Genomic DNA, 27069 nt, shown 5'->3' with positions numbered 1-27069 from the left:
AGTAGTTGGGTGTGCATGCCTTCTCACGTCTCCTACGCGTCCTATTCCGTCATCCCACCACCCCGTCCGGGCGTGGCTTGTTCTGGTGCACAAGTGGAAGAAGAGGCGACTGCGCCGAGTTAAAGGCCGCTCGGTAATGTGGGGCAAAAACGGCTGGAGGGGGCCGATAATGGGCGGGCGTTGGCAGCAGTCACATGGCGGCGGCGGCGCCTTCGCTGGGCGGTGGGTTTGGAAGGTATTGCGTGGCGGGTTCCTACAAGGCGACAGCTGAGACACGAGAGAAGTGCGGCCCCTGCAGACCTTGGTCGGGCGAGAAAAGGAGCCGCTGGGAAATGCGATCCGATGCTTTCTTCCCCCTTGTTATTCATGGGATGTGCGTAGTGCTAACCCTAAATCGACCATACTCGAACACTCCCCAGTTCTCTGTTTCCTAGAGGTCGAGCTGTTTCTATAATATGCATTAATTGTAATTAAGCTGTTAAATAAACATCTTTACGTTAGTAATTGGCATTTAATATTGTTGAAATTAATAATTAGCAAAAATGTTTTCATAGTATCATGTAATGAATTTAGGGATCAATTCAAACATGCAAAAAGCGGGTGTACGTGTGATTGTGTAGTGATGCATATTTATTATTGTTGGAAGAAATGGCTATCTGGGTTCAATTCCAAGTGGGGGAAAAGACACTGGAAACATTGAGACTGCTTGGAAGGATGGTTTAATGTGAACAGGACCACGTGGGTTTTTGGGGTCCTGGGCAAAATGAGCACATGAGAGAGAGAGCCTTGGAGCTTCCTGTTCCTGTGAAAGAAATGTATTCTGATTAGTTGTTGGACCCCCATGGGGTCAGGCAGGGGTAACTAGGTTATCTTGAGTCCCAAGCTTGGTCAAATCTTGCTGGATGATGTAATCTCCCCAGGTGCCATGTGGTGAGATGGGTAGAGAGCTAATCCTATTATGTCCTGAGGATCATGTCTTAATCCCATCACCCTGGAGTTGAAGGGGAGCAGCTTTGTCTTTAAAACATGTTTCTCCTGTTCTCATCCAGAGAAATATAATATTCTGCCTTTTTAATATTTCCTAAAATATTTCATTCTTTTAGGAGAGGGGTGGGTGCTAACTTTCTTCATTACTAATAAACACTAGTCTGAACCATGTGGCAATTTAAATAGACGCACACAGTGAGAGCCTAAATATATCATCCCCTAAAAATATGAATCAGCATCTTCCCCCCTTGCCTGTCATCTCTTTCTGAGCTGTCACCAGGTACTACACATAGTTTGAAACAATATGCTGCTTTAGGGTAGTGAAGTGGGTTGGGCTGAATGACTGGCCCAAAGTCACCCAGCTGGCTTTCATGCAGTCTCCACTGTACCAAACTAGCTCTTAATTACCCCAACTTCTGTTGGATGACAAATTCTGTCAAGCAAGATGTTATAAAACCTGATTGGTCTTGCTGATAACTTTCCTTTAAATGTGAGGATCAGTTATCTTTGACTCAATAGTAATCTAGGAACAACTTTGCGAAGCAAGTGGAAATAGCAGAAACATTGGGCCAATATAATGTTAGCATTTTTAATTTTAAGGGAAAAAAATATATATATAATTATCAAACACATTTTAAGGACTTGTTAAAATAGAAGATTTTAATATATTTAGAGCAATGGCAAGTAGGATTCTATAGCACAAAAATCTAATGGGCAAACAAGTTCAAATTTTCTGAAAATTTTGAATATTGAAGCATAATTGTGAACTACTTCATTAGGGAAAAATAATGGAGGACGGCAGAAATAGACCATGTAAAAAGCTTAGTAAACATCTAAAAACAAAAAAGGACAAATAAAACAAAGAGAAAAGTCACAAATAGGAATACAAATGGGCAGCCTGTAACTATTGGAGTGATGTCAAGAAGGTAATGCCCAGAATCATGATATTAGCAAAGAATGTATGCAATGACAAAATAGTATATTTAGATAAATTCGAATAAAATGGAGAAAAAATCAATATGCTCTTCAGTGGTTTTCTTTTGTTAATGGCTTGTATAAATAGATGGTGTAAATGTCTATCAAATGTGTGGTTGACATACATTTGGGTGAAATAAATAGAGTAATACTGAAGAAGGCAGAAATAAAACAGTAATGAAATGAATATAAGGCAGCAGTGTAATGTGGCTTCAAAACAAATGCAATTTTGAGCTGCATCAATTGAAATATAATTATCAAAACAGGGGAAGCAGTTCTTTTGCCTTTGTTAGATTTTATCTCAAGTGTTGTATCCAGTTTTGGGTAACATACGTTAAAGAAAGATTCAGAGGCAGGTTCAGAAAAAGGCAGTGAGAATGATGTAGGGATTGGAAACTGCAGTATATCCTATGTAGATAAATTAAAGGAGTTTGGTATTTGATCATGAGAAAGTGACAAAAGTGTATGTACAGGTAGTCCTTCCTAAATAATAGTAATTCGGACCCGAATTCCATCACTAAGTGAGGTGATCATAAAGTGTGAAGTCATTTGACCATGCTGCTTAGCAATGACTTTTCCAGCAGTCCCCAATTGCAGAGACCATGAAAGTCATCAAACAAGGACCTCATATGACTGCAGCTTCTGACTTCCTGCTGGTTTCCCAATTGACTTTGGTGGTCATGTGACTGTGGTACACTGCAACAGGCTGGCTACTAGACTGAGCACCCATTTTCCAGAGCGAGGGACAGGAGGCGCCAGTAGAGGTATTAACACGCCCAATTGGCCACGAGACTGCGATGAAGCTGAAGCCACGCCTCTGTGGCTTCACCCTTGATTTCCAGTTCATCTCAGTCCAGCCAAAAAACGAGACATAAATAATTTTTCTCCTGATTAATATCCTCTACTGGTACCTCCTTGCCCCTGCAGCCTCTGGAAAGAAGCTCCCTCCTCTTGCCAGTAAGTATCTGTGCATGGTTCCTATTACTGGCCACCAGAGAGATTAAACTGCTGGGGACTGAAGAGTTTGGTCGCTGCTGCGGCGGTCATTCCAGCTCCGCTGAACACGTGGCGTCAGTCCCCGGGTCCTGGGCGATTAGGAGGCTTGCGGGCTCGGGATTTCCAGCCCCATGGCCTCCTGTTGCTCCGCTTTGCTGGCTGAAGTCTTCAGCAGCTGGATTCGAGCCATGGCGATCCCAGAGCGCTAGCAAGTGCACGAAGAGGCTTTTAGGGGCTGCGGGCGTGCCGCAGAGCGGCGAAAAGATGCATAGGCATCCAGAGCCGAGGCAAGCCTCGGAAGCAGCCCCCAGGCACGCCATTTCTCGGCATTGATGCAGGGGCTGCCTAGTTGGAGAGAAAGCAGCATTGTTCCTGCCTGATTTCTCCTTTGCCTGTTGCAGCTGAAGAGAGGGAGTGAAGAGGCTTCGCATGGAGGGTGAGTACTGCCACGTGGCAAAGATGGCGGAGGAGATGTTCCCCTGGGGAGGGCCCATCTTCCAGGCAGCGTCCCACTGCCTCTGTCAGAGCTCAAAAGGCTGCTGCTGCCTCTCGCCCCTCTCGTGCCACACAGAGGGATGAACTAAGGAGGCATAATGCAATTTCAAAAACCTTTTCCAGGGCTGAAAAATTGAGAGCCCTGAAGGGCAGGCTCAGTGCCTCCCCCGCCCCGGTCTAAATTTCCTCTGGGGGTGAGCCTCAGCCCCACCCCCCAGGCTCTCCGGATTCCCTGGGGAGATTTTTGGGGGAGGTTTCCCCCTCTTCCCCTCTTTCCCTGGAAGTCTAGGATATGGACATGGAAGATTCCTGTGTCCACATGGAGCCCATGGGTGATGATCAGGCCTTCCCCAGGCCTATCCTGGCTCCCCAGGCTGGGGTAGCTCAAGATCCAGAGAATTCTGGTTGGGACTCTTTGAATGTGGACAATCTCCCAAAAGGATTGCAGAATCTTATTGATAGGGCCATCTCCTCAGAAATTGCGGCTGGTTTGCAGCAACAGGCCACTCGGTCCTTAGCATTAGATCAAGGCAAAATCTCTAGAGCCAGCTCCTCCCAGGCACGCCCTCCATCCACTTCTGTGAGCCACCCCGTCTCCTCTTCCCTGATTAGTGAAGGCTCGTTAGCAGGAGATAAGGCCCAAAGGGACCCTGACCTATCTGAGGATGAGGAGGATGACAAGCCGGATCCTCTGGCTTTCACTGGCCTTTCCCCCCAAATTTATTCCTATCTCTTCTGCGCAAGGCGCGTGCTACTGCACAGGTAAAAGAGGGGGAGGGGAGTAAGGAAGGAGCGAAGGATGGGGCTAAGGATGGAGCTGCAGAGGGGGCTGCAGTGAAGAAACCTCGGGGCCCGGTCTTCTCTGAGCCCGAGGCTGTTAAGGAGGAGATCCCTGCTCCCCACCTCTTCCTGGAAGTGGTGAAGAAACAATGGGAGAAGCCCACTGCTTTCCTAAACCCTGGCAGTAATGATAGACGTTTTTATAATATTGAGCCAAATTTTTCCCAGGCCTTACAGCTTCCCGCTGTGGACCCACCAGTGGTTGCTTTGGTGTCTCCTGCCTCTCTGGTGGCCAAGGATGTGGCTGACAACCTTAAAGCAGATGACAGGAAAGCAGAGATGATGCTGAGGAAGACGTTCCAGTCTGTGGCCTGGGCCATTAAGGCAGCAGCATCGGCTTCATTCTTCAACCGCATGGCTATCTTATGGATGGAGAAGATTCAGGAACGCATCCCCCCCTGAAGATGTGCGGCTGCACCAGGACCTAAACAGGCTAGTGGCTGTGGCGCAGTTCTCGGCTGATGCCATGTTGAATGCCATGAAGTTTGCTTCCAGGGGTATGGTGTCATCCGTTACCTCTTTTTTGGCTCCGGAAGTGGCAGGCGGATAACAAGTCAAAGTGGCAACTGGCATCGATCGACTACACAGGGGGCTCCCTCTTTGGGGCCGCCCTTGACCCGCTCCTCGTGGAGGACAAGAATAAGTCGGAGAAGGTGGAGCAAAAGTCTACTCCGTTCTACCACAAGCCCTCATATCGACCCCAGAAGCAGGAAGCTCAGCAGAGCAGGTACTCTTTCCCCAGGTCAGAGAGAAAGCCCGAGCACAGTTACAATAGGGACAGGTCTCGCTTCCAACATCAGAGTAAGCATCCCTTTCGAAGGGGAGGTGGTCGCCCTTACCGCCGGGGCAAATAGGTCGGGCACCTGGCTCTCTTCTCCGAGGCCTGGGCAGAGATCTCCTCGGATGCCTGAGTGATCAGCACAGTCACCCATGGTCTTCGTTTAGAGTTCACGTCCCTTCCCCCAAATTTCTTTCATTTTTTTCCCCTGACCCAACTTGTAGAGAAACGCAGGTTGATGTGTCAGGCTATTAAACATCTGCTTGACATCGCTGCAGTGGAACCGGTCCCATCGGACGAGATGGGGCAGGGGTTTTATTCGAACATGTTCCTTGTGCCCAAGTCTTCGGGGGGCTGGAGAGCTATCCTTGACTTGAAGCTGTTGAACCAATACTTGGTTTATTGCAAATTCAAGATGGCCTCCCTTAAATCCATTTTGGCGGAGGTTCGGGAGAGGGATTACATGGCGTCTATAGATCTTATGGAGGCTTACCTCCATATCCCCGTATTCCCGGATCATATGTGCTTCCTCCGGTTCTCCTACCTGGGGCGCCATTACCAATATAGGGCCCTGCCATTTGGGTTGTTGTCCGCACCCAGGGTTTTCACCAAGGTGCTGGCGGTAGTGGCGGCGTACCTAAGGGCGTTTCCCATTAGACTGCATTGCTACCTGGATGACATTCTCGTTCTGGGAACATCCCCGAGTCAGACGAGGGCGAACCTTATGCAGGCCATAGTCACCTATAACGGTTAGGTTTTTCTGTTAACTTTGAGAAGAGTTCTCTCTCCCCGTCCACTAGGATCCTCCATCTGGGGTGGTTATAGATTCCTGCTCAGGGAAGTTTTTCCTCTCACCAGACCGCAGGTCCAGTTTGGTTAAAATGGTTAAGCAAGTCCGCAGGGACCATTATGTTCCCATAGCCCTTCTCTCCAGCTTGTTGGGGAAGCTCATATCCTGCATCGAGATAGTGCCGTGGGCACGGTTGCACGCCAGGACTTTGCAGTGGCGACTCCTGCCATTCCAGAAGGCCAACACCAGCAGCTCGACGGCCAAGGTCAAGGCCACCCCTCAGGTACTGATCTCTCTCAAGTGGTGGCTGTCCCCAGCCTTGCTCCAGGGGTGCGACTTCAGGGACCAGGAACGCCTCATCCTAACCACGGACGCCAGCCTGTTCGGCTGGGGGGCAACCCTGGGGTCTCAGTTGGCGCAGGGTCGGTGGTCATGGCTGGAGCTCTGACACAATATCAACTAGTTGGAGCTCTGGGCAATCCATCTGGTGCTTCGACACCTTTGGGTCTCCGTCGAGGATCGTCACATTCTGGTTCTCAGCAGCATGACGGCCAAGGCCCACATCAATCGGCAAGGCGGCACACCCGATGCGATGTCACTGGGCAACTGGGTGGATAGACACCTGCGGTCGATCTGGGCGGAGCACATCACGGGGGTCGACAGCCATCAACCAACTGGTTGAGTTGAGAAACAATGGACAACGGAGAGTGGAGCCTCTCCCCGGAGCTGTTTCAGAGCATCTGCCAGAGGTTTGGGTGACCGGTGGTGGACCTCTTCGCCACTCCGAGCAACGCACAGCTTTTCTGATTCTTTTCTCGGTTCCCAACTCGGGGAATGGAGGGGGTCAACGCGCTTCACACGAGGTGGCCAGACGGGCTGTTGTACACTTTTCCTCCCCTCCCCCTCATTCCCGGGGTTGTTCAGAAGCTAGTCCGGGAACAGACAGAGCTGATCCTGGTGGCACCATATTGGCTGCGGAGGGCCTGGTTTGTGGATCTTATGACCCTGTCGGTCTGGCCTCCTTGGCGGATTACAGAGAGGGAGATAGAGTTGCACCAGGGGAGATTACTTCACCCGAAGCCACACTGGCTGTAACTAGTCGTGTGGAGATTGAGCAGGAGCACCTGAGAGTGGTTCACTTGTCGGCATGCGTGATTTTCTTCACACAGAAAATCCACCACAAGGAACTATGACTCCACATGGGTTTCCTTTGTGACCTGGTGCCAGTCTGCCCAGGTGGTGCCTACAAGGGCCTCGGTTCCACAGGTCCTGGACTTCTCCAAGATGGGTTAGATAGGGGGCTTTCCCTAGGCACAGTGCGTAGGCAGTTGGCTGCCCTGGCTACTGTTCTTCCAAGCGAAGGTTCTGTTTCCCACACCCAATTACCCAATGTTAAGAGGTTTATTCGGAGGGTCTCCAACTTATGCCCTCCTGTGGTCCATAGGTTTCCCACATGGAACCTCCATACTGTGTTGCGGGCCCTCATGGCTGAACCCTTTGAGCCGTTGAGGACAGTTAGCCTAAAGCTCCTAACTCTTAAGGTTGTGTTTTTGGTGGCTTATCACATCGGCTAGACGAGTATCAGAGTTGGGTGCACTTTCCTCCAGGGAGGATTTGTGCGTGTTCCACAGCAACAGGGTTGTGTTGAGGTTAGATGCATTTTTTATGCCAAAGGTGAGTTCCATCGTTCCCAGGAGGTTGCACTTCTGGACTTCTGTCCGGATCCGGTTAGGGAACGGGAACAGCAGTGGCACCGGTTGGATGTTCGGCGGGCCCTGCATATATATTTGAAGCAGACGGCCTCCTTCCAGAGGTCAGAGGCGCTATTTCTATCCTTCCAATCTTCATCACTAGGTAAGAGGGTTACATCATCCACCATTAGTCAGTGGATCCGCTTGCCTATTGCATAAGAGGCCCAGAAGTTACCTGTGCTGGCCAGTATTACGGCACATTCAACAAGGAGTGCTGCCACTTCGTCAGCTTGAGCCTTGCAGGCTCCGATAGGCGACATTTGCAGAGCGGCAACGTGGGGCTCACCATCGCCATTTATTCGGCAGTACAGGTTGGATGCGTTCGCATTGGCTGATGCGGCGTTCGGGAGTAGGGTGCTACAGCACGTCATTGCAGATCAGTAGTTTTCACGCCCATGGGACTTAGCTTTGGTAAGTCCCTCTACTGGAGCCTCCTGTTCCTCGCTCTGGAAAATGGCAGTTGGTCTTACCTGAACTGCTATTTTCGGGGCTGGGACAGGAGGCTCCAGTTCATGCCCTAGGTTACTTAGTCTAGCTGTGGTGGAGGGAGTTCTCCTTTGTGCCTTGGTTTCAGGTCTTGGGGGAGCTCACTTCGATGAACTGGAAATCAAGGGTGGAGCACAGAGGCATGGCTTTAGCTTCATCCCAGTCTCGTGGGCAATTGGGCGTGTTAATACCTCTACTGGAGCCTCCTGTCCCAGCCCCGAAAATAGCAATTCAGGTAAGACCAACTGCCATTTCATGATCACATGATTGTGGAGGTGCTGAAATGGCCAGAACATTGAGGACCATTCTTAGATACTATTTGTTCAGCTCCTTTGCAAATTTGAATGGTTGCTGAATGAGTGATAGTTAATTGAGGACCACCTGTAATGGAGCTATCCATATAGTTGAAAGGATGTAATTTTCATTTCTATAGATCACAGAATAATGAATTTAAATTATAAGAAGGCTGATACCAATTGCACTGAATGTCACAAAAAATACAACCTGTCCGGAAACTAAAGCCTTGCCTCATTTTTCGCGTGGGCAAAAATATAAGCCCTCCCCCCAAAATAAGCCCCCTGGACAATCCCCCCCCTCCGGCCAGACAGAGCACCGCTCGCCTACCTAGCGGTATCCCGAAGGCGCCAAGCCATGGGAACGAGGTGGGCGCAAAGGCGCTCGCATTGCTTGGTGCTTTCAGGGTACCGCTAGGTCGATAAGCAGCGCTGTGCCCAGCTGAAGAGCGGGGGTTGCTGGGCAGCTGCTCGTGAGCGGGCTCCCGAAGAGCCAGACACAGCCTCAGGGTCGAATGGCTGTGTTGCGCTGTCACAGCAGCAATGCAGCAGCCATGAGGTTACCAAGTTTGCGAGCAGCCACCCGGCAACCCCCCTTTCCAGCCAGGTACAGCGCCGCTGACCGACCTAGCAGTACCTGGAAGGCACCAAGCAACGCGAGCACCTGTTCTCCTCCTCTGCCTCCCATGGCTCGGTGCCTTCGGAATGCCCCTAGGTGAGTGAATGGGGCTCTGCATGGCTGGAGAAGGTGGTTGCGCAGTGGCTTTTCCGCTCCCCGCTCGCACGAATGGCACCTCCACTGCTGGCGCCACCCGCCACCTGTTTTTTTTTTCAAAGCACAGAGGACGGATGCCGCTCTGGGAGTACGTTCTATGGTTGTACGATCTACAGCCCACAACTATAGAGCGTACTCCCAGAGCGGCATCCATCCTCGTGCTTTGAAAAAAAAAACCAGGCGGCAGGCGGTGCCAGCAGCGGAGGGGGAGCAGAAAAGCTGCTGTGCAATTCCCTTCTCCAGCCATGCAGAGCCCCATTTACTCACCTAGGGGCATTCCGAAGGCACCGAGCCGCGGGAGGCGGAGGGCGACGAACAGGTGCTCGCGTTGCTTGGTGCCTTCCGGGTACTGCTAGGTCGGTCAGCGGCGCTGTAGCCGGCTGGAAAGGGGAGTTGCCAGGCGGCTGCTTGCGAGCTTGATCACCTCATGGCTGCTGTGTTGCTGCTGTGACAGTGCAACACAGCCATTCAACCCTGAGGCTGTGCACGGCTCTTTGGGAACCCAGGCGCAAAGGAGCAGCCGCCTGGCAATCCAAAAATAATAAGCCCTCCCCTTTAATAAGCCCAAGGCCATATTTCGTGGGTCAAAAAAATATAAGACCCTGTTGTATTTTCGGGGAAACAGGGTAGTAAGAGCAGTTCAACAATTACAGTGTGTGGGCTTTGGATGAATTCAAGAGGATGCATAGTTTGGATTCCTATATGGAGCACATGGCTGGACTTGATGGCCTACATAGCCTCTTTCATCTGTATGATTCTAGGTATAGAAACGTGGTTTGATGCAACAAACTTTTTCTTCTTCTTCCACAGATAAGCTGTATCAGCATCATCATGCCAAGTCCTAGGAACAGTCCAAAGAGCATATGTGAGAGACGGGCTTATGGCAGTAGGTTAGAGTTCTTGTCATTGTCAAATCAGAGAGGCCCAGTATCCCCAGAAAATATGTCTCATCATAAAGACTCTCCTATTAGTACTGGCACTCAACAGGCTTTACCTGAAGAGGACTGTATGAAGCTCAACCCTTCTTTCTGGGGTATTGCCCTGCATTCTCTTTTGGCTGTTGATTTGTGGGCCTCTAAACTACTTGGTGTATGTGCTGGAGAGAATTCCCCATGGGGCAGTGTCCGTCCTCTCATGATGGTCATAGAGGTGTCAGGACATGGAATTCCTTGGCTAACTGGTACATTGTATGGGCTCTACAGAAGTGGCAGCTCAGCAGGTCGTGAGGTGCTGCTCAATCTACTCTTTGGTAAGTCTTCTTTGCCTTACCCAGTGGATGTTTTGTTCCTTATGCCGTATTTTTCAGAGTATAAGATGCACTGGAGTATAAGCCGCACCAAGATTTTGAAGAGGTAAATAAAACGTTTTGCCCTCCCTGGCTCCCAGGAGCACTCTGCAGGCATCCCAAACCATCTGCATGCCCTCCCACAGCAGGGCAGGACTAAACATCTCTCTCCATGCTTTATTTTTTTCCCTTCCCTTGGACTGGCAGTGACAATGACCTGCTTGGCCCAAGGAGCAGCAGTCAGCTCACTTCTTCTCTTCAGTGAGGAGGGAAAGACGTGGGGGCTGCTGAATGGCTGCTGCTGTGCTTGGCTGGGAACAGCCCATTGGATGAAGAGGGGTGGTGATCCCTTCCATTTGGATTAATGCTTCCTCGCAGCTACTGTATCTCTTTGCTGCAAGACAGATCCGGAAAGATGGGGGGGGGGGATTTTGGCTAGTGAAAGAAGCACGGGATGGAAAGGAAACTTTGGAATACAGGAGTGCCGTATTCCTGGAGCCTGGCAGCTGCCACATTCCGAAGTTTCCATCCCATGCTTCTTTCACTAGCCAAAATCCCAATGATGCCAATAGCTTTTTCTGGAGAGAAAGTGGAGCTCTAGGGTCCTGATAAAAGTCTTCATGCAGAGGAGATTGATCCTCTTCTCTTGCTCCACCTCCTCCCCCCAGTCTCTCCGGATCTGTCATACAGCAAAGAGATATGGTACCTGGGTGCAGTAGCAGCAGTAGCAATAAGCACTGCATGACAGATCGGGAGGATTGCAGTGCCCACTTCACCAGCCCTTTCTTGGGCGGTTCTGGACGGCAGTGTCACGATGTTAAAAAGTTTGCTAGGCCTGAACTGCCTAAACTGACATTCAAGAGTTAAACTAAGAAAGCTTTATTGCGCAGGTCATAAAACAAAATGTTATCTGAAAGTGATTTATTGCGCACGCGTTACACATTCCAAAATTCTTCTCTTCTTTGTTCGGCAGCCAACTTGGCAAACGTAGCTTTCATTATCAAAATATAAGCATTAGTTATTTTCTGTTTCATTTACTTTTATTATTTTCGTATTAAAGTTTGTTTATTAATTAGAATACTTAAAGACTTTTATTTTTCTCAATATCTCAAAAGATATGCGGAAGGGAATCAGCCACGGTCCATTGATCTCAGATATCAGGCGTTTTTTTCCCCCTGACAGGCAGAGTGCTCAATAACAGTGTTTTCAGGTGGCAGCGCAGTGATCTTGTTGCCTGGAACCATCTGAGAAGAGACAGGTGAAGCAGGAGCCATGTGAGAGGTGTAAGGCAAGGTGGCTCACTGCTCAACCTCCCCCTTCTCCAGACAACCCAGTTAGAGGGCGGTAAGCTTCTGCTCCTGGCCAGGGAGATGGATCAGGCCAGGAGGAATGCAAGCCCCATTTTTTCAATCGGAGAAGAAAATGAGCGTTTCAGGCAGCAAGCGGTTTCACTATTTGCTTTCGGCTGCCATTGAAACAGGAGGGGGGTGGTATTTGGGAGGGGAAGCTTTAGTACAGGAGAGATTGTAAAGTGGGAGTTTTGGTCTCACCGTTTACTGTGCATGCTGGAGATTAGCGCTTGGTGTCGGTCAAGGCCAACCGTTCGCATACCTACCTGATGATACTCCTTGAAGATGGAACTCACATGACACCTAAGGGATTTACAGATTGGACACTGGGATGAGGGTTGCCAGGGGGAGGGGGTTGGTCACATATTGATATGTATGATTTCGCACGCTTTTGCCTCAGATCTTGCTTTGCTTAACTACTATCTTTTCATAACCAGTAAAAGTACTCTTCATTCTGCAAAATGGAGTTAAGTGGTTTCTTTCTTGGTTACTGAGGAAGGCCGGCTTGACACCCGGTACCTGAAGCGCTCTTTTTCCTCCCCAATTGCAAAAATGGGGCTTGTATTCCTCCTGGCCAGATCCATCTCCCGGGCCAGGAACAGAAGCTGGATTGTCTGGAAAAGCAGGAGTCCGAGCAGCAAGCCACCTTGTCTTATGTCACACCTCCTGTGCAGTGCCCACTTCACCTCCCCCTTCTCCAGATGAACCAGGCGGCTACATATGGAGTATAAGACGCACCCAGATTTTCACCCTCTCTTTGGGGGAGGGGGGAAGGTGCGTCTTACACTCCGAAAAATGTAGTATTTGTTATTTCTTTCTCTTGTGATGATTGGCCCAAGATGTGAATAATATCACAGAGAATGGATAGAGATAAGAATAATATTTTCAGCTTTCTATCCTTTGATTTTCTTTGTAGATAGTTTCCATAATAGTGGAAATTCTTTCATATGCACATGATACAATACTGTTCTCCCAGATTCAAATTGGTTTAAAAACAGCATTGTTTGCTTTGGCTGAACTCTGTAATCGAGAAGCCCTAGAAATTAATTAAAATAAAACTAAAGTACTGCTGTTTACAAAATGCCCTAAAACGCATATAATCATTCAATAGAGCAGGTCAAGTAATTTCAGTACCTTAAAATTGTATTTTGTGTCATAATATGCAAGTTACACATGGAATATGTAATACACAAAGATAAGCTCAAAGAGTTATCACAGCCCTCCAAATATTCTTCTTTGCCAAAGGGCCATTGTATGCTCCTGCTGCACTGTGAACACATTCTGCCCAAATAATACAATTATTATTTGGTGCATATATAGGCCCTAACAAGTACTTTACAAAGATACATATTAAGTTCCTCAGATCCTATTCCAAATCCTGTGTTGTTTTTCAATTGTGATCTTCCATCATGGTACCAATGTAGTTGCCTGGATATATATTTTCAGATATTGAACTAAATTGCTTGACCTCCTCTAAATCCTCAGGTCCTTAGTGATAAGTTTGTTTACTTCTGGGCCATGGTATAAAAAACCTGGAACTTTGAAGTTTTTTCTTAACCCGTGTGCACATGCTAGGGCAAGAATATATAGTAAAGACAGTAATAGCACCTCTTCACACTTGAAGACATCCTTAACTAATGTGGAAATGTATGCCATTAATAAATCTTTGCTATTTTATACTGACCTTTTTAACTTTTGAAAGGCCATTAAAAGATTGAATGTGTTTCAAATATACATTCATTCATTAATTCTTTCATTACAAAAAGATTGAAAAATCATTTTTATTGTGCTAAAGAACTTTAGGCTTCCATCTTGCTGTAAGATGAGTTTGCTGCAGGACAGTAGAAAAAGGTTCTTGGATCTGCTCCTTTTTTCATGATTTGTTTGCTTATTTCAATTTCTCCAAAATATAGTGTTTGATTTGATTAATAGTTTTAATGTTCTTGGCTAATTCCTTGGTACATATTATACACAATCTACTTCATTCATTTTGTTTTTTTCCTCAGAATAGTGCAATTACATACACTGTTGAAAGAGTGTTGTGTATTGTCACTCACTCATTGGCTTTGGAAAGCATAAAAGGATAATCATAATCAAGACTCTAAGGTTAATTACAGATTTAGAAAAGTATTGGAGCTGAATTAGGAGTTTCCCTAAACTATGGATTGCAGTACATTTGTTACTCCAAATTCAACAGGTACCAAAATTATGGCACTATTGGTATTTTGTAGGACATTCAGAATCTTTTCGCACATTTTCAATAATGGGCTATATCAAGCTTTTGAACTGTGTAATGTACAGTTTCGAACCAAAATAGTCCTCTAAAACTGGGTAGAAGGCAGGGTGATTACCTAAATTAGGTAACAGTCTACTTTGCTCCCTGGCCAGCTGCCCTCAAAATGATTGAGCTGAATGAGAAGAGGCATGATGGCCCAAGATACTTCCATTTAACTAGCAGCAACAGCAACAGACTGTGCTTTCCAAGACTGCCATGACATCAGGAGCTGGTGGTGGTAGCAGTTGATTCCAGCATTAGAAAAAGGCTATAGGAGACAGATGGGAAGAAGCAGCCTATTAATACAGGTAGTCCTCACTTACAGCAATTCATTTAGTGACTATATAAAGTTACAATGGCACTGAAAAGTGACTTATGACCATTTTTCACACTTATATCCGTTGCAGCATCCTCATGTCACCTGATCAAAATTCTGATGCTTGGCAACTGGTTCATATTTATGACTTGCAGTGTCCTAGGATCATGTGATCACCTTTTGTAGCCCTCTGACAAGCAAAGTCAATGAGAAAGTCAGATTCACTTAACAACTGTGTTACTGAACAACTGCAGCGGTTCACTTAACAATTATGACAAGAAAGATTGTAAAATGGGGCAAAATTCACTTAGCAAATGTCTCAGCAGCAGAAATTGTGGTTGTAAATCAAGGATTACCTGTAGTGCTGCCTGTTAAAAGAAATTCTTGTATTGTATTTCAGTTATAGCTAGAGTGGGAAATGGTGGCTGACTGGCCCAACCACTAAGTTAGCAGGGACTATACAGGCGTCTGGGTTTTGATAAGGTACAGCACTTTCTCTGTTTAAACATAATGACAATCCAGAAGTACCTGGACAAATGAGCATTGTGGTGAAGTGGACCTAGATGTGGATATGCATAAAGTTGCTGGGTCAGAATATTGAGAAGTGTAATTTCTCAGGTATGGAAATCCATAGTTATTTTATGATTGTAAGCCTACAATGCTGCTGCAAAAGTCACACTGAATCTTGTTATTTGGAGGTGGAGGAAGCGCACACTGAGGGGTTTTTTAATTAATTGTTTTTTAAAAGTTGTAAGGGGTTCCAGGGGTGGGGGGGGGAAGTCAGGAGGGATAGGAGAGCCAGGCACCTAGGTGTGGTCGAGGGGGGAGGGAGCGGAGTGGGGGAGGAGAGGGAAGATAGCATTCCTGTGCAGGGCTCCTTGATACCAACGGTCGTGGGGAGGGGCAGGTGCGAGGACAGATCAAGAGCACGTAGTCGGTTGGGAGACCGGGGTTTTTGGTCATTCCCGGTCGTTCGTACCAACCCCTGCAGACTAGGTGGTCAGGTTCTACAGACCCAAGGCCTGAGACTGATGTTATGCAACGCGAGGTCCGTTGTCAATAAGGCCCCCCTCATCCACGATCTAATTTTGGAGGGGGTGCCGGACCTCGCAGGAATAACCGAGACCTGGTTGGGCCACGAGGATGGTTTACCCCTCGTGGAAATGTGCCCGCCAGGTTATCGAGCATTTCACCAGCCTCGGGCCCAGGGAAGGGGCGGTGGGGTAGCAGTGATTATCCGGGAAGACTTAGAGCCGAGAGAGTTCACTGTGCCACAGACATCCGGGTGTGAGTCCCTTGTCGTGAGATGGGGCCCAGGGAGGCAGTTGGGCCTGCTGATAGTATACCTGGCTCCTCGCTATACGTCAGCGGCCCTGCCTGAACTCCTCGAGCTGATCTCATCTGTGGCGGTTGAGACCCCCAAACTGTTAGTGATGGGGGATTTTAATCTGCCGTCGATGGGAGAAGCGTCTGAGGGGGTTCGGGAGTTCATGGCTTCCATGACAGCCATGGACCTGACCCAGTTAATTCAGGGCCCTACTCACGAGGGAGGCCACACGCTGGACCTTGTCTTTGTCTCTGGCCAATGGACGAGTGATCTGGGAATAGGGGATCTAGCTATTATTCCCCTGTCATGGTCGGATCACTCACTTCTCCGGCTTCACTTCCCTGGTGCTACCCCCCACCGCGAGGAGGCGGAACCGGAAGGCATTAGATGGTTCCGCCCCAAGTGCATGATGGAACCAGATAGGTTCCAGACGGAGCTTGGGCCACCTCCTGTGGATCTGACCCGCCCTCGAGTAGAGGACCTGGTAGACGCATGGAACAGTGCGACTACCGGGGCCCTAGACCGGGTGGCGCCTTTGCGGCCTCTCCTGCGGCGACGAACCACCCTGGCCCCTTGGTTTACTGAGGAACTAAGGGTGATGAAACGCCACAAGAGACGCCTAGAGAGTCGTTGGAGATCCTCCCGTTCCGAATTTGACCGAGCACAGGCACGAGCCTATTTGAGGACGTACCTTGTGGCACTAAGAGCGGCCAAACGTCAATATTGTGCCGCTCTTATTGCGTCCGCAGATAACCGCCCTGCCGCCCTGTTTCGGGTGACTCGCTCCCTCTTGTTTGAGAGACCGCGGGAAGCCCCTTTACAGGGCAGAGCAGAGGAGTTTGGGAAATATCTACAGGACAAAGTCGCTCAAATCCGGATGGGATGGGCCCCTTTCAGTGGTCCAGTAGAGACGCCCGTGGCGAGTCTTGAGGGACCGCTTTGGGAGGAGTTTGACTCGGTTGCCATCGAGGATTTGGACAGGTTGCGTGGACGTCTGCGACCCACCACATGTTTATTGGACCCGTGTCCCTCCTGGCTTGTACTGGCATCCTGGGAGTTTACGCGCGACTGGCTCCTGGGCCTAGTGAACGCCTCGTTGGGTGAGGGATCTCTACCGGCCGCCTTGAAAGAGGCGGTGGTGAGGCCCCTGCTCAAGAAGCCTTCCCTGGACCCAACGGACCTAGCCAATTATCGTCCTGTCTCCAACCTTCCTTTCTTAGCGAAGGTTGTAGAGAATGTGGTGGTACAGCAGTTCCCACGTCACCTGGAGGAAAATGATTATCTAGACCCGCGCCAGTCCGGCTTCCGACCCGGGCACAGCACGGAGACGGCCTTGGTCGCATTGGTTGATGATCTCTGGAGGGCCAGAGATAGGGGTTGTTCCTCTATCCTGGTCCTATTAGATCTCTCGGCGGCGTTCGATACCATCGACCATGGTATCCTGTTGCACCGGCTAGAGGGGCTGGGAGTCAGGGGCACCGTTTTACGGTGGTTTGGCTCCTACCTCTCTGACCGGACGCAACGTGTGTTGGCAGGGGAGCAGAGTTCGACCCGGAGGTCACTCACATGTGGAGTGCCACAGGGATCGGTGCTCTCGCCTCTCCTGTTCAACACATACATGAAACCGCTGGGCGAGATCATCCGTGGCTTTGGGGTGGGATATCATCTGTATGCTGATGATACTCAGCTATACATTTCCACCCCGAACCACCCCAATGAGGCCGTCGAAATGATGTCCCGGTGTTTGGAGGCCGTACGGGTCTGGATGGATGGCAACCGACTAAAACTCAACCCTTCCAAGACGGAGTGGCTGTGGCTTCCGGCCCCCCAGTTCAACCAGGTGCTTCCATCTCTGGCCATTGGGGGCGTGCAACTAGCCCCCATGGAACAGGTGCGCAATTTGGGCGTTCTCCTAGATGCCCGGCTGTCCATGGATGACCATGTAACAGCCGTGGCTAGGGGGGCGTTCCATCAGGTCCGCCTGATGCGCCAATTGCGCCCCTTATTGGACCGGGATGCCCTACGCACAGTCACCCATGCGCTAGTGACGTCTCGCCTGGACTACTGCAATGCTCTCTACATGGGGCTTCCCTTGAGATGCACTCGGAGACTACAGTTGGTCCAGAACACGGCCGCGCGGGTGATTATGGGGAGGTCTAGATACTCCCCTGTAACACCTCTCCTGCGCGAGCTGCACTGGCTTCCTGTGGTCTACCGAGTGCGTTTCAAGGTTTTGATTATGATCTTTAAAGCGCTTCATGGCAGAGGACCTAGTTACATGCAGGATCGCATCCTGCCCCACACATCCCTACGACCAATTCGCTCACACAGAGAGGGACTTCTCCGGGTGCCGTCCGCCAAACAGTGTCGGGGGGCGACATCCAGGAGCAGAGCCTTCTCTGTGATGGGCCCAGCCCTGTGGAATGACCTCCCCCGTGACATCAGGATTATTTCCGATCTCCGCTCCTTCCGTGTACAGTTGAAGACCCACCTCTTTCAATCATCCGGCCTGGCTCAACCGTAATCTTTTCATATTCCTCCTGACTGTCTTTTTTAAATTTTAAATTTTTATTGTATATTGGATTTTTTATTTGTTAATGGTTTTAATTTGTCTTAATGTTTTAATCTATTACCTCCTCCGTGCATGTATGTCTTTGTATATATGTATGTTTATATATGTCTTGGTGTACGCCGCCCCGAGTCCTGCCCGGAAAGGGAGCGGCTAATAAATCCAAATTTTTTTATTATTATTATTATTATTATTATTATTATTATTATTATTATTATTATTATTATTATTATTATTATTATTATTATTATTATTATTATTATTATTATTATTATTTGAATAGACTTCCCTAAAACCTAAAATAATGTAATTTGAACATTTCTACATCTGAAAAGTGAATTCACAGGCAACATTGTTATTTGTTAGGTTTGAAGCTTTGTCATTTGTAGTGTTTCTCTTTAAAATATCTGAAAGTTGTTTTTCTGCCTTATCTCACAGCTCTGATTCTTGATCTAGTTTTGGTGGCAGCAGTAAAAGGACTGGTGAAACGAAGACGTCCAGTCCACAACAAGATGGATATGTTTGCCACTGTCTCTGTGGACAAATATTCCTTTCCTTCAGGCCATGCTACCAGAGCCGCCATGGTGTGCAGATTTATACTACATCATCTTGTACTTGCAATCCCTCTGAGAGTGCTGGTTGTACTTTGGACCTTCATAGTGGGAATCTCTAGGGTGATGCTTGGTAGACATAATGTAACAGATGTGGTCTTTGGGCTAAGCATGGGCTACATGCAATATAATTTGGTGGAATATTTCTGGTTGTCACCTGTAAATGCTCCTGTCCTCTTTGCCTTGTGGAATTGATGGTTCTTGAGGGAAGAGGAATATTTGTCTTAGTGTAAACATTTGTGATACTTCATCTGATCATCAAATTAAAAGAATACAGCCAAGATTTTCACAATATGTGTGATCTAACATAAAGTTTGCTCTGGAAGGCTTAATTAACAAAAATAAAGGCTTACCAGGCAGCAGACTCTCTTGCACGATTTTATGCAGTATTGAGGACATTGATGCATAAAATGTATTTTAAAAATGGACCTATAAATGTAGGTTGGAGCATGCCATTTAGGCGGATTATTAATTGTTGAATCTTCTCACCTATGCTACACCTCTCTAACTTCCTATACAGCTCCAAGCCAAAAAATAAGAATCAAATGTTCCAAATCCAAGGGGACCAGATAAGAAGAGAGGCTCCAGGAGATCTCTGGGGCGTAGGGTAATATAAAGCCAGAAATCCTTTCAAAGGGGAAACTTCATTCATAAAAGCAAAGAAGAAGGAGGAAGTTGGCCATCTTGGCTCCGCCTTCACAGGGGATAGCAACATATCCAGAGTTTCTAAAAAGTAGTTTAAAAGAATCAACTCAGCAGTCATCTCTTGCAGTTGTTGCAAAAGTCATTCTCCCATTGCATAGTGGAAGTGAAAGTTAGCTTTTAACTCTCTCTCTCCCTCTCCTCCGAGAGGGAGAGATATTCCGAATGCCGCTTTTCTGAGGGGGTGGTGGAAAATCCCCCCCTCCAATCTTAACACTTCAAAGGATTGAATCCACAATTTAGAAGGGCTCATCAATTAGATAGATTTAAAAGAGATTGAGGGAAACTTCCCACCTCACCGCACTTCAGCTGTAGCATCTGATTAATTGTTTCCTTCCAGGCTCCATTCGGCGAAGGCGCACAGCGACAGCAAACACCGCCATGCACCCCCCACGCTCCCCGGCTCCTGGGACAAGGTTGGAGACCCCCCTGCGGCTGCCGCCGATCCAGGGGGTCCCAACGAGCCACCCTACAGCAGGGAGCCCCTCCAAGGCCCCCTGTGCTCCTAAAAGGAGCCCACCGAAGAGACGAGCGGCGGACGCACAGGTCCGTCGCCTCCGGGACCAGAAGTTGTCTCCTTTTATTTTTAATTTTCAAAACAAACATAAAAATCATCCTTCTTTACATCCTGTAGAAAGTGTATCAGTTGGTTACAAATTGTTTTTGTGCATCTCTTCTACCGTCATCAAGTATAATTCATATTAACTCTAGTATCTTAATTCAAATGTTTATACATATTACCATCATCATACCTCCACTTTTATTTGACTATAATTTTTAAACGTCCATCATGAAATATAGTAAAATTTAATACATAACCACATACTGGCATTTCATTTACTTATTTATAAAATCCTCCATTAACATTAAATCCTTATATCCTATTCTAGCTAAACATCCATAATATTTAATAACAAAGTTTTCTGATCCTCCTTTCCAAATCACTGTTTACAATTTGCATTCAATTTTCTTATATTATACCCATACATATATATAGATTATTATTATTATCCTTTCTTTATTTAGCTATATTCTATGTCACAACATTTTCCCCTTAATAATCAACTTAACTGTGTCTAATTTAGTTCTCTTTTTTATTGTTGTTATTATTATTAAGCTTTATATATAATCTCAGGTATCATTCAATATTCATATCCAATTATTGCTTATCATAACACTACACATTGTATACAGTATTATCATTATCAATTTTTTATTTGACTATACCTATTACCACTAACTTTCACTAGGTTTAGCTAGTAGTTTTAAATTATACTCTTCCATCTATCAACCTGTATCTTTCCAATAACAAAACAATCTTATGTCCTCTGCCATTTGTGGTATCAATCTTCTTAGCTTCTTCTTAATCAGCTTTGTATGGACTAGTCCTAGCAACTCCTTGCTTGTAAGATCTCTCATGTAATCTTGATGTCCTCTTTCTGCTTCTTTATTCCACTTGTCTTTAGTTGTCAGCAGTGTTATCCATATTTTCGTTAATAAAGTATCATAGTCCATAAATTCTTTACTTTTTTCTTCTTCTTCTATGTCTTGCCCTTTGAAATAGGTTTCCTCTTCATTTATTTCCTCTTTCAGTATTCCAGTCTTTGCATTTTCAAAAACAAACCAATTACCGTAAATGTCAGCAAGTTTAATCGCTTTATATTCATTTTCCACTTCAATTCTTTGAATTTTAATCCCCTCATTTTGCATTTGGTGAACATCATCAAATTTTCGATCACGTCTTTCTGTTAACTGTTCCAAAAGTTCCAGTTTTTGTTCAATCCTCTCATACGTATTTGTTAATTTTAATAATTCTGAAGATATTGTCTGCAGGCTTACAATCTCTCCATTTTCCTGACACTCCGCCATCTTAAACAAAGAGCTCTTGCTTGGAAGGTTTTTTTAAGTTAAAACATGGATTCACAGAAACCATTTTCCCCCCTCTTCTCTGGTTGAAAACACGCTTCAAAGGGACATTTGGCTTACCCCTATCTCTCTGTAATGAGCCATCAAAACAAACCATGAAGAAAGGGAAAAGTTCCGCTTGAATACACAAGCTCCAATCAACAAAACCTCCCGGCATGTAGCACTTTTAAAATATTTCTTTTTTTATATCTGTTTTATATTTCAAATTAGAAAAAGAGGTCCAGTCTTTAAATGAATTAAATAATAATAATACTCAAAGCAATGAAAGAGGAAAGCTTTGGTTTATAAATCACCGAGAGTCACAGAAAAAAAAGATAAAAGACTTAATCCATCCATTTTAAAAAGCTTGTAAAGGTTTCATCCATGAAGATAGCATATTAAAAAATGGGATAACCACTGTCCAGAACCATTGCAAGATTAATTTTGCTGCTTGATTCTTCTATTCTTCAATTTAAATCAATTTTTAAGTTTTTATAGGCAGTCTCTCTTTTAAAACAATGAAGATTCCTCACCAGCTGGAAACACTTTCACTTTCCATTCCTTCCGTTTTGGGGCCGCCCCGACTTCATCAACCCTGGCTGGATTTTTTGTCACCAGCTTGAAGAAATTTCTCTTGCTTCTTTCAGGGATTTTGCGTTATCCCCGAGTTCAGCAAAACATATTCTTCCTGTTCACTGTCTCTACAGGACAGTTTAGATCCGTTTGTACCCCCCCCAGTGGCAAAAGTGTCAATTGTGATCTCAGAGCATTGAGACCGCATATCGTGTTGTCACGACTTCAGCCCCGCCCATTGAATCTAAAGTATGCTTTTTATGGATGATGCTTTTTATGATTTTCTAACATTAGCTCTTGTTCTGATATGCACAGTTACAGGTTTAATTATAATAATGATTTATGACATAATGGGCAATTTTATGGTCCTTAGGTAATTCTCTAGATCTTTCTCTTTTATAATGCTTAAAATAACTTCAAAATTGTTCACTCATCACTTGATTATTTCTAAATCTAGGAAATAAGGTTTCAATTTTCAGGAAGATTTGGACAACATATAACTTTTGCCCTCTTCCTGCAGCTTCCTGGAGAAAAAGAGTTTGTTTCATGGTACCACGACTTGGATGAGTCAGTTAAACCATCCGAGCAGTCGTTCCACAGTCATCCGCTGGACAGATGGAGGCAAAGAACTTTCCATCTCAGGCTCTTTCAACAATTGGAGTGCTAGGATTCCTCTCATTAAGAGATGAAATAGGGTGATATGTGATTCTTTTAAAATGTTTTGCTCAATATTAGTTATGAAAAGGGAGCATTGTTTGATTCTTATTCCACACAGGGCAAGAATCATTGGTTAAATACTTTAAATCCAACTAAGGCTAAAATGTGTGGTTTTCATATAGAAATTTTGAAATGAATCAGATATCAGAAATGGAGAGTTTCTAACATCTAAGGCAGACATCCTCAAACTACGGCCCATGGACCTGATACAGCCCGCCAATGCAAAGTATCCAGCGCATGGGGTGGTGGGATCAAAAGCAGCTGCCAGCTTGTAAAGTAGTGCTTTAAAAGTCTTTAAAAATGCTTTAAAACTGCTTTAAAAACAGCCTTTCAGATGTTTTTCACAACCATGTGATCCAGGGCCAGTGGGTGAGTAGGGGAGGGGCTACTTTTAAAATAGCACTTTAAAAGTGGGTGGGTGGGTGTCTCCATGTCTCCTAGCTTTTTCAAAATCAGCCAAAGTTGGCTAACACTAATTCAAATGCAACCACAGTATAATGCCTGAAGGAGAATTCACCTGAAGGAGAATTCACGCTTTGATTCTTTCCAAATATAAAGTGCATCCACCAAATTGGTTGCTGAATAATTTTGGTAGATATTCATGTGTGTATATATACACATGTACAAGTGTGGCAAAAAGCAAATCAGTTTGTGAATTTTCCTGCAGGCTTAAAAGACTAAAGAGCCCTGTAATCCCAATTAAGCAGGCCCACACTTCCCGTTGAATTAGTAGTATATTTATGTTGGTTAAAATTGTTCTTCATTTTAAATATTGTATTATTTCATGGTTTTTTGCACTATAAATAAAGATATGTGCAGTGTTCATAGAAATTTGTTCATGTTTTTTTTCAAATTATAGTCTGGCCCCCAACAGTCTGAGGGACCATTATCCCTCCTTAATTCACCATAGGAGGCTGTGTGTGTGTGTGTGTGTGTGTGTGTGTGTGTGTGTGTATTGATTCTCACCTTCCGCCTGTTTCCAATGTCTCTCAATGCCCATCTTGGGGTTTTTAGTTGCAGTCTTAATTGGTGCAGTTCTCAGTCTGGTTTATTGTGTGGTCATCTGAAACAAGATCAGGAGTTATTTTGAAGGAACTCCTGTTTATTTTATTATTATTTTTAATGACCTATTTTAAGGAGCATGAAGCTGCTGTTGTAATGAAGTTAGGCAAGTGGCAAGGAAGTTTGTGCTCTTTTCCCCTTTGTGAGGAATCTTAAGTAAATAGATTCCTTGGGTTGAGCAAGTACAGAAAGGACAAACGCAAAATGGACTGCTAAATTGGCCATGCCCACCCACGTACATGCCCACCTAGCCACACCCACCCAGTCACATGAGCACCTAGCCACGCCCATCCTGCTGGTCTGGGCCCCAACAGTCTGACGGATTGTGTATCGGCCCCCTGTTCAAAAAGTTTGAGACCCCTGATCAAAGGTAATAGAACATTTTTTTAATGAGAGCAGATCCATGTTGTGAGATTTAAACTTCTCAGGCAAAACACCAGGAGACTCCATGAACAATAAAAAGAGCTTTATTTAACTTTTGCAAAAGTGACCTCCCTTGTTCTCATGTGAGCAACAGAAGGGAGCAAGTAAGGCATATGAATACATGATTTAAATATACTTTCAAAGAAAAAACAGCCACCCCTTTAACAATCTTTATTATCATTGGTCAGCTTACATCAGATAGCCTGACCTGACCTAGAATGTAGTAATTAATTCATAGCTTTGTTATTCCCTAAAAACTCCCTTCTTACACAGCTCTGTATCTAATGCCTTACAGCTGGTTAGGTTATAAGAGGATAAATATGGTGTTCCTCTTGCTCTCTTTTTTACAGGAATAATTCTTATTTCTCTCACATGTCTTCTACATCTGAAGGCATATGATGTCATGTCTCACATGCCTTCAGATCTGCTATCTATATGAAAAAATATGCTTGAATCACCTTCTATACTATTAACTCATTGTGGGCTCCAAGAATCTTACAGGAACCAGACTTTGCCAGTTTATAATGCAGCAAACAATGAACATTAATTATATGTCAATTTCTTCAAAAAAATGCTGAAATTAGGTTTTAATCTATTTCATCTTAACTTCAGGTCAGGTCAGGGTAAGAGTATTTTTGGAGAATAAGGGTAAAATAGAATTATAGTTCTCTATTGGTTTATGAGACAGTATTAGGTTCCATGAAGTCAAATACAATTTATATTGGTGGACTTCCGGGGTGACATCACGTTGGAGCAGTTACAGGAGAATGAGACTCCATTCTCCCTGTCTGATTTTTTGTGTCTGGAGGCTGGCAACTGCAAAGCTAGGCCTTGGAGAGGACAGCGATAGGGGGAAATCCAGGGGTGACAGAGAGAAGAGTGATCTTCTGTTGTAAAAAGTGGAATCCCTGAAATCCAACATGGAAGAGACCAGCTGCCATGGCCTGGTCTGGAGACATGACAGCCTGATTAATGGTAGAGGAAGCAAAAAGTTAGAAATGGCAAGAAGTATTGGCAGGAGGTGTTAAAATAAAGTGAGACTCTGAGATACTTCTCCAAGTTGGTGGAATTTACGATTAGAGCAATTAAATGAATCTCCAAAGGGAAAAGAGTGGCGCCTGAGCAGTGGGGAGCAGAAGGAGGAAGAAGAAAACCAGAACTGAAATCAGTAGAGAGTGAAAGTGATTGTGGTTGCTGAGTTGAGAATTTCTATTGATTTCTGAGACAAGATCTGTGATGATATAGATTGAGAGTTTTGTGGGGTGGTGAACAGATTGGGAAAGAAGGAAAGAACAGACTCCTGTTGTAATAGAAGAGACAGAGGCAGAAGAAAACGAAGAGATAGGAGAGTGACTGTGCAATTTGAGGGCAGCTGTCAGTTTGAAGCACAGGGAACAGGGAACAGGGAAGTTGCAAGGAAGTAGAGAGATCAAGGAATAAGAACTGTGGTGTTCCCAATGAAAGACTGTGGATTGGTCTCATTTACAACCAATATTTCACATATCTTTATATTATTTAGGGTATTTAAATATTGTTATATTTATTATGGTGATCTTTAAATCTAAGAATTTAATAAGCTATATGTTTTATATATTTATACTCTACATATATTTAATATAGATTCAAGCATATTTAAAACAGGACAGAATTTATAGCCACTTCATTTATTATTGCATATTAGAAAATCTATTCAGCTTTAAAACAGGAATTGTTGATTAATAGTAACATCTAATTAATTAATCGATTGCGCATACCAATTTATGTAGTGTATTTTGGGAGTATAAGATGCACCAGAGTATAAGACGCACCAAGGTTTTGAAGAGGCAATTTTTTAAAAAAAGTAGGTAGGTAGATAGAGGGAGAGAGAGGGAGAGAAAGAGAGAGAAATACAGTAGGTAGATAGGGAGAGAGAGAGAGAGTAATTAGGTAGGTAGGTAGAGGGATAGAGAGAGAAAATAGAGAGAGAGAAATACAGTAGATAGGTAGGGAGAGAGAAAGTAGCTAGGTAGGTAGGTGGATAAAGGGATAGAGAGAGAGAAATAGAGAGAGAGAGATAGAGTGTAGGTTGGTAGGTAGAGGGATAGAGAGAGAGAAATAGAGAGAGAGAAATACAGTAGATAGGTAGGGATAGAGAGGGAGTAGTTAGGTAGATAAAGGGAGAGAGAGAGGGAGAGAGAGGGAGAGAGAGAAAGAGAGAGAGAGAGAGAGAGAGAGAGAGAAATAGAGTATGTAGGTAGGGAGAGAGTGTGTGTGTGTGTGTGTAGGTAGGTAGGTAGGTAGATAGGGGATAGAGAGAGAGAAATAGAGATAGAGAGAAATACAATAGATAGGTAGGTGTTTCTGCTGGCACAGCACTTGATCAATGTAATTCTCATCAATCAGTTAAAGAGCTTTCCAAAAGGGAAAAAAAGTTTTTGCACTCTGCAAACCTCCCCAAAATGGCCCGTTTTTCACGAAAATGGACCCTTTTTAAAAAAAGGCATTGGGGGTCTTGCAGAGTGCTCCTGGGGGGAGACAAAAATGAGCAAAAAACGGGTTCGTTTTTTGTCAAAAAAAATGCATGCATAGCCTTATGGAGGCTTATAGAGTGCTGCTGGGGGGGGGGGGGGCAAAAACAACCTGTTTTTTTGCTCATTTCTGCCCTCTCTAGCCCCTAGGAGCTCTCTGAAAGCCTCCATAAGAGTATGCACGGCCATTTTGGTGAAGGGGCGGGGCTTCAGGGGGCAAAAAATGTATTCGGTGTATAAGACGTACCCAGATTTTCAGCCTCTTTTTTGAGGAAAAAAGGT

The 27069-nt window shown here is 45.5% G+C and overlaps 1 protein-coding gene across 1 annotated transcript; it reads left to right on the top strand.

The window, feature by feature from the left end:
• The first annotated feature begins 49 nt into the window (after positions 1 to 49).
• PLPP6 (phospholipid phosphatase 6) lies at positions 50 to 23626 on the top strand. Its single transcript, XM_081946597.1, has 3 exons — positions 50 to 133; positions 9977 to 10415; positions 18726 to 23626. The coding sequence occupies exons 2-3, from the start codon at positions 9998 to 10000 to the stop codon at positions 19091 to 19093; spliced, it is 786 nt and encodes a 261-aa protein (XP_081802723.1). The 5' UTR covers positions 50 to 133; positions 9977 to 9997; the 3' UTR covers positions 19094 to 23626.
• Positions 23627 to 27069: the final 3443 nt, after the last annotated feature.

Source organism: Natrix helvetica, assembly GCF_964273705.1.
Source record: "Natrix helvetica genome assembly, chromosome: 3".
In the NCBI taxonomy this organism is placed as follows: domain Eukaryota; kingdom Metazoa; phylum Chordata; class Lepidosauria; order Squamata; family Natricidae; genus Natrix; species Natrix helvetica.
The sequence above is the reverse complement of the archived record's forward strand: the minus strand, read 5'-3'. Positions and strand labels throughout refer to the sequence as shown.

What these genes read in the sequence shown, in the direction of transcription:
- PLPP6 (XM_081946597.1), top strand. Translation starts at nt 9,998, where the DNA reads ATGCCAAGTCCTAGGAACAGTCCAAAGAGCATATGTGAGAGACGGGCT. An exon ending in GCTGCTCAATCTACTCTTTG is followed by an intron (nt 10,416 to 18,725) that starts GTAAGTCTTCTT and finishes CTTATCTCACAG; the next exon opens with CTCTGATTCTTGATCTAGTT.